Here is a 7,808-nt window from a genome sequence, read left to right as displayed (position 1 = left end):
CTGAGAACACCATGAGGTAGTGTTACCTTAGGGACTTAGTTGAATTTCCCAAGGCAGGAACCCACATGCAGAAGCTAGTCCAGTAATAAGCATTCTGATGCCCAGTCACATTATCTGGGGACATGGAGGAGAACTGGGTATCATTCTCAATAAATTTTGGTCCCCTCAGCTCCTGATTTGATTTCGACACCTGCCCCTCAACCAGACACACAAATAGGACAATGAGCACACATCTATAAAACAGAACACAAATGACGTCTCTGCTCTCCCACGGAGCTCCCTTCATCAAATGGATAATGAAGCAAACCACAGTACAGGCGGGAAAAATCCAGGAAGCACAGGTCAGGAAAATGTGTTCCTCTTGTGATTGGAATACGATGAAAATTCAGTTGCTTATACTCTAAAGAAATCTGAGACATCGGGTGATCAGGTTAGAATCTGCATCTCAGATCCTATGCATTTCTTGATAAATAGGAGAAAAAGACGCGACAGCATTATTGCATTTTCTTCACCATTGCTTTAATGCATTTTAAAAAGTTATCTACATGAATTGGGAACAAAGAAACAAAAATAGACATTTCTTTGTTTTTCATAAATAACTAATCTCCATATTTGATAAAAATCTTAAAACCATTATTTTACCTTCCCACAAATATAATACAAAAAATTTCCAAAATAATAAGGTCAACAAGTTAATCTTGAGACTAACATAACCACACACAATTGCTGTTGTACTGACTTCCAGGCACAAAACCAACCTCTTTTCAAGACACTCTGCGTTTCCTTTTGCTAATGTTATGGATTCAGAATTATAACCACTGCCAGTCATAATCTACAGGTTCAAGCTGATTGTCTACAAATAAGATATTGCTGGCTCTGATTTGTGAGTGCTGGATTTGGCGTGACAGCAATGATTCTTACTGCATGGCATAGGCACTATACATGTATGCAAACCATACACAGCACTGAATGCCCTGTTCTCCAACTACTGACTCGGTATGTGCCTCATTTGGCTCAGTAATAAATTCACCTGCACCAACCCGTATCAAAAGTCACTAAATCTCTCTCTCATATATATATATATATAATATATATATTACGTATATACACACCCACAAAACATACATACTATACATAGTTTGTAACAATGTAAATTAATGTTGTCTTAAAATGATGTACCACAGACATTATCCTGGATGGGAAAAAAAATCCTGCAATTGTCATCAAGAAAAGCTTCTGAGAGTTTGAATCGGGTTAGTTACAACCTGCCCGCCCTTCTTTCATGTCTGGAGAGTTTTTCTTTCTGAGCCGTGCTCCCCAGCCCAGGCTGTTTCTTTCCCGGGATCACTTGATTGGACTTCGGAGACAAGAAAGAACACAGAGGCAGCAGGCAATTCTTAGCCACCGGCCCTCACACCTGCCTAGGTTTGTGATGTGCTCGGTCCTGTCTGCCACATCCGGTGTTGGAAAGCACTCTTTCAAAGCTTTGTCCTCCCTACCCCCCTTGGCCTTTCTGTAGAGCACAAAAGTGAAAGGAGCTTTCTTAGCAGGGGCAGCAGTTCATTAAAGCAGACAACTGTGCTTCCTAGCTCTGGGGTTCCCATTCTGCACTCCCAGTGCAGGGCACGGACGCTGTTATTACGGTTCTGTGTATGATCCAGGACCTGTTCTCCTGGCAGCCGGTGTCAAGATTAGTGCTGCCCTGGCCCAGGAGGGAACAGCCTAATGAATACCAACTTGGAACAAGTGCCATCAGCACATTATTTAAGCTTGTACACGCGCACAATTGCACACAAGGCATGCACACAGGCCCTGGTCACTGGTAATGGTCACATGAGAACATGACAAAGGGTTGCAAGAATAAGCCAATAAGGCACCAAGAAAAATGATTTTCATCCAATTTAGACAACTTCAAAATTTGAGGAGGGAAATAATATAAAATTAAATAATAATAAAAAAATAAAACCAAACCTTTCTAACATTTGGCCACTGGAGTCACTAAGGCCCCATGTCTTCAACTACCTAAATCCTCACCCTCTAACCTGTGCAACGCTAACAGAGGTCAGCAAGGTGGCCAGAGCAGCTCTAAGTCCTCCCCAGCAACAGAAACTGAACTAGCCCACAGCTCTCCACGTCATTTCATTCACTGTTAGCACGACAGAAATGCGAAGGAGGGAAAAATGTGTGGTGGAAAGGGGGGTGACCATTCGTACATGCGGCTTCCCTCTCCCCTCCGCTAGGGCTGGCCGGGACTGGTGTCGGTAAGGGAAGCAGGTGGGCTCTCTTTGTCTCCTTAGGGTAGGGGAGAAGCAGGTGGGCTCTCTCTGTCTCCTTAGGGTAGGGGAGAAGAAAGGAGAGCAAAGATGACAAGAAACAAAAGAGACTTCCGAGGCTTCCAAACCCCCACAGGCCACCGCCTTGGCATCGTGTCTGTTCCAGCTTTCTTATTTTCAAAGGGAATTAATTGTTCTTTTTTTTTTTTACTTTAGCATGTTGCTAAGAAAAAAAACCCCATCATTTTTAAACAAATTAAGTCATTTTCATCCACTTCATCCCACAACTTTTAGATACACTGTCTGTCTTTTCTAGATTCCTCCACAATTTTCTTTGTGAAGAGGAAACAACCCAAACTAGACACAGCTGACTCCGGGGAAGATGAGCTAAACAAGCCCAGAGGTTAAGGTGGTAGATAAGAAGGACCTCATTTGAAAAACAGGAGAAGACAGGGAGCCTATTGAGCTTCCCGGAAGAGGTTTCTGAATAAACAGAGTAAGACAATCCCAGAGTTCTACAGCTAGGGGTAGAGATTTTGTGGAAGCCACTAAAGTTTTCATTTTGATTCAAATCAGTGAGTAAGGGTACTGCAGTTTACAAACGTGAACGGCTTCAGAGCAACCTAAAGATTTAGTCTTAGGCATTTAAATTCCCAGTGGGGACTATGCATTTCTCCGCTCAGTACCTGGGAGGTAAAGCTGACTCAGGCTTAAATCCCCCACCCCACCCCCAGCTGCTGCGAATGAAAACCGGGATGCCTAGACTCCAGCTGTTTTTCTAGGAAAGCTTTGTGACGTTTTAATTGCTTGGCCATTTTCACTCCCTAAGTTTAGTTCCCACTCTGTCTTGGTCACTGGCCTTGCTGGCTGGTGCACGGCACTTTCCCCCCAGTAACGGCCTCACACTCTTGGTGAATGAATGGTTAAACAGATTAGGAAAGCAAACAGACTTTTCTAATAGCAGAGAAACTCTGTGTGAGGGGGTATCGTCACTAGACGGGCTTTCATAGAAGGAGGCAAAGAGAGCGGGGCGGGGCCGGGGGTCCCTCCGGCAGTAGGTATTACACTGCCCCATTCTACAAAGCGTAAGTTATGGGTCTTGTTTGCTTTCCGGAGGCTACCAGGACAGTGCTGCTGCTTTGGGGCTCTCTGGCTTTAAACTAGCCCCGAGTTCAGGGACACTTGTTTTCCTTCCTCCAAGCCAATGTTTGTTCCCAGGTAACGAGCCTCGCTCCCAAACTGCAGCACTTCATTGGAGGGTGGGCGTGGCTTCTAATCACCGCACTCCAGGAGGAGGAATAAGAAAAGCAAGAAAGACTGTTTAACATGATAAAGGAGGTGGGGCGGGAGGAGCAGATAAGAAGCAATGGGAATTTACTTTAATTACTGAAAGCACATCCGTTTTTTGTCCTTTAATCTAAAAGAGAGCCCCCTTTAGCAAGGATCCCTAAGTACCTCCAGAAGAAGGGAGTGGGTTTACTTTTACAAAAATGTGTAGCACAAGTTTCTTTTCTTTAAAAATACTAATAAGGGATCCCTGGAGCTTCTTACGAAGCACCCACTCCCTCTCTGGCTCAAAGTTCAGAATTCACATCCAGCTCACTAACGCCACCTCTAACAGACTCAAGACAGGACACCCGTTCTATCAGGAATGAGAAGGACTGCAGCCAGGTTGAAAAGAGCCCAACGATTGCTGGGCAAGGTTAAGAAGGGTCACAAAATCTCCAGCTCCCTTGTCACTTGGGGATCGTCCTAAGCACATTATGATCCATTCCCAGGGAGGACAGCAGATGGCCTCTGGTCTCTAAGTGTCCTGGACATTCTAAGCAGTGTAAGGAAAAACTAGCTTAAAAAAAAAAAAAAAAAAAAAGGCACTCCGCACCTTCCCAGTCACAGCAGCCTTCACTATTCACATAAAAAAGACACACATATAGGAAATATATTTTCCTAATTTAGACCACACAGTCCAAAGGAACCTGAACCAAGGGTAACCTCATTACAATGTCCGCTTGAGGACTGTGAAGTGCCCAAAGCAAAGGTATTTTTGTTGCCAAAATGCAACAAAGTTAAAAATTAAAATACATATAAATTAAAAACTGGGTTCTTCTAAAGAAGGCAGTAAGAAATACAAACTAGAATACACCGCACGTGAGCTGAGCCCCCTGGTAGGAGACTGAAGACAGGTACTCTCTTGAAACCGATCCCTTTCCCTCTCCAAGCCCCTCAGGAAGGGGGTACCAGCACCAAGAAGGTAAACGGAAGTGACCTTCACAAAGTTACCAAGCAAAACAAGCCCCTCCTTCAACTCCAGCACTGTCCCCGGGCCTACAGGCCTCCTAGACGTGCGACAGGGATACTTGCTTGTGGTATGCGGCAGCGGCGGGGCAGGGCGGCCCGGTCCTGCCGGTGAGCGCGGCGCTGGCCTCAGCATAGTCCCCTGCGGCCATAGCTCCACCACTCTTGTGGCCCCGCCCTGAGCTGCAGCAGCAGCGGCTGGTGAAACGCCGCCAAGACTCCAGGGTCTTGCCGGACCAGATCCAGACTCCCGACGTGATGCCCACCACCAGGCACATAAAGTATTTGAGCATGAGCACCCAGTACTCGGGTTTGGCGCGCGGCTGGCCAGAGTCGGATCCTGGACACGTGCAAGTGAGGGCAGCCTCCCAGCTTTCCCGGTAGTGCTGCTCATACAGGTAGCAGGCCACCACAATGCTGGCTGGCACCGTGTAGAGCAAAGTGAAGATGCCAATGCGGATCATGAGCTTCTCCAGCTTGTCTGTCTTAGTGCCACCCTGCTTGATGACACTCCGGATGCGGAAGAGAGACACGAAGCCCGCCAGAAGGAAGAGTGTGCCCACCAGCAGGTAGAGCACCAGTGGGCCCAAAACGAAGCCACGCAGCGAGTTTAGGTTTTGGTTGCCCACATAGCAGATGCCGGCCACCGGGTCTCCGTCCACGGAGCTTAGTGCCAACGCTGTAATGGACTTGACACTGGGGATGAGCCAGGCAGCAAGATGGAAATACTGGGCATAGCCTGCGATGGCTTCGTTGCCCCACTTCATGCCAGCTGCCAAGAACCAGGTGAGCGACAGGATGACCCACCAGATGGAGCTGGCCATGCCAAAGAAGTAGACTAGGAGGAAGACGACCGTGCACAGTGCAGGGCCAGTAGTCTCATAGTGGATGTGGCTGTGCTCGCGGCTGCAGGCGACGCTAGCATGGCCCACGACCAGGCGCACCAGGAATCCCAGCGACACACACAGGTAGCACGCAGATAAGAAGATGATGGGGCGCTCAGGGTAGCGGAATCGTTCCATGTCGATGAGGAAGGTGGCAACGGTGGTGGATGTGGAGATAAAGCACAGCACAGACCACAGGCCAATCCAGAAGGTGGCGAACGTGCGCTCATCGGGGCTGAAGGACGGCTGGTAGCAGGGCACCGCACAGTTGGGCACCTGGCCGGTACGCACCTTGTTGTAAAGAGGGTGTGACTCCTTCAGGATGGGCACGAAGGGCTCACGGCAAGTGCATACAGATGGTCCTCCCGAGGGGCACTCACCCCCGGAAGATGGCGCTCCTGGTGGGCCTGGGAGGGTAGGCTTGGCCGGGAAGGACTTAGGGGACGTGGTGGTGGCTTCGCTTCGGTTATAATCCATGCACAGAACCTCGGCGTCGCCGCCCAGCACTGGGAGACGGTCGCAACTCATGCGCTCCGGCCAGGCGAAGCCGTACTGGCGCATGAGTGGCGAGCAGCCGGCCTTGGCACGCTCGCACACGGAGCGGCACGGTGGCAGCGGCTTGTGGTAGTCGGGCAAGCAGATGGGTGTGTACATGGAGCACAGGAAGAAGCGCAGGTCCGGCGAGCAGTGGATCTCCACCAGCGGCCAGAATTGGTGCACCTCCAGGCCTGCCTCGTCCTGCGTGTCGTGGTTGAACTGGTTGGGCATGTGCGTCAGGTTGTAGCCGATGCCGCGGCACATGGGCACCGTGATTTCCTGGCACACCGGGGCCTTGGAGGCGGCCGCTGCCCGGCCCACAAGCTGCGCTAGCAGCAGCAGGAGCAGCGAAGGCGACGAGGACGGGTCGGACCGGGCCATCGCCCCCTTCTTCCCCTTGCCTCCTGGTGCCCGTGAGGGTCGGCGCTGACCGACGAATCCGCGGCCGGGGCTTCCCTCTCCGGGACCTTGAATGTGACTCCCGGGCTGGCAACCTGTTGGTTTCTTTTTCTCTTAAAGAAATCCGTGCAAAGACAATCTGCTTCGGGAAGGCGCTGCCTCCGCCGGCAGCGCTCCGCGCCAGAGAGGGCTGGAGAGACTAGTAGGGCTCCGATTCCAAGGACACAACTCTTAAAAGAAAAGGGTAGGGTAAGAAAAATCGCAACCACTCCCTCTTAGAGGAGCACCAACCACTCGGTCTTCGTACCCGGTCTCCAATCTCTAGATTAACTCCTTTCCACCCCTCCACCTCCTGGAACCAAACTTAAGACTCCCCCAACTCCACTCCCCGCGCCTGCCTCCCTTTCCTGGCCCGACCCTGCAGGTTGTGCCTGGGGCCAGAGAGCACAGTCCTGGAGAAAGGGGCAGAGGAACCGGGAGAACTGGGATTAGGGGGAAGACGCGGGCTCTCACCTCCGAGAATCCTGCTGGGCGGCAGATGTCTGCAGCCAGCCAGGCTCCTCCGTCCCGCGACTCCGAATCCGACCAGAGCAGGAAAAGTTTAACGACAAGCTAGGTACCTGTGGCGGCGACACATGGCAGCAGGTGGGGGACGTTTCAGAGAGCAGGGAGCCCCTCAACCACGGTTGGCGCGGGCCGGTCAGTTGCCTTCTCTTCTTTCGGGGCCCCCGGCATGATCGAGCAGAGCAGGGCAAGGACAGGCCGTGCCTTCCACCGGTGTCCCGGGGCCCAGACGAAGGGTAAGGGCGCCGGGCAGCACTTGGGCTTGAAGGAGGTAGGGGTGCGGAGGCCGGAGGGGACCCTGCCACCTCACTGCACAGCGAGCAGCCGGCACTGGCCGGGCCGGGACTGCATGGTCCGCGCCCTCCGCCGCGTCCCGCCAGCCGCTCGCTGCCTCCCCTGCAGGGGGCTCCGCGCTCCAGCAGACTCCGGGGGGCGGTGGCGGCGCTCACAGGACGCACCCCGCTCGGCTCCTCCCCCGGCGCTCTCGCACACTTTCGCCCACCTCCAGCGAGCTCCGAGCGGTGCGCGACGGCAGCGACGCGGCGGAGTCGCGGCTGCAGGCTGACTGCCCTCTCCCGCCCCGCCCGGGTCACCTGCCTCTAATGCCCGCCAGGAGGCCCCGCCCCCGGACCGCCCCCTCCCACCCGGCCCGGAGCTGGGCGCCCCACCGAGCGCTTCGTGCGGCCCCGCCCACCTCCCGGTGGCCCCGGCCTCTCCCTGAGCGCCCCGCGGCCCCGCCCGGAGCGGGCGGTGGAAGAGCGTCAGCCAATAGCGGGCCGGGAAGTGAAGAGGGCGTGGTCAATGCTAATTAGGCCGCCTAGAGAACGCGGGCAGGAAACGTGGTTCTAAGTCCTTC

At 52.6% G+C, this 7,808-nt stretch overlaps 1 protein-coding gene across 2 annotated transcripts; it reads right to left on the bottom strand.

The window, feature by feature from the left end:
* Positions 1-497: 497 nt before the first annotated feature.
* On the bottom strand, positions 498-7,531 carry Fzd5 (frizzled class receptor 5). 2 transcript variants are annotated; one of them, XM_005361470.2, is made up of 2 exons: positions 6,902-7,531; positions 498-6,618 (listed from the first exon to the last, which is right to left on the bottom strand). In XM_005361470.2, exon 2 carries the CDS (start codon positions 6,368-6,370, stop codon positions 4,610-4,612), a length of 1,761 nt encoding a protein of 586 aa, XP_005361527.1. In that variant the 5' UTR covers positions 6,371-6,618; positions 6,902-7,531; the 3' UTR covers positions 498-4,609. The 2 variants fall into 2 exon arrangements, with proteins under 2 accessions (XP_005361527.1, XP_005361526.1); XM_005361469.2 differs by having other exon boundaries at positions 7,009-7,531.
* Positions 7,532-7,808: the final 277 nt, after the last annotated feature.

The sequence above is a fragment of the Microtus ochrogaster genome, linkage group LG4, assembly GCF_000317375.1.
Source record: "Microtus ochrogaster isolate Prairie Vole_2 linkage group LG4, MicOch1.0, whole genome shotgun sequence".
In the NCBI taxonomy this organism is placed as follows: Eukaryota; Metazoa; Chordata; class Mammalia; order Rodentia; family Cricetidae; genus Microtus; species Microtus ochrogaster.
This window is presented reverse-complemented; position numbering and strand designations above follow the sequence as displayed.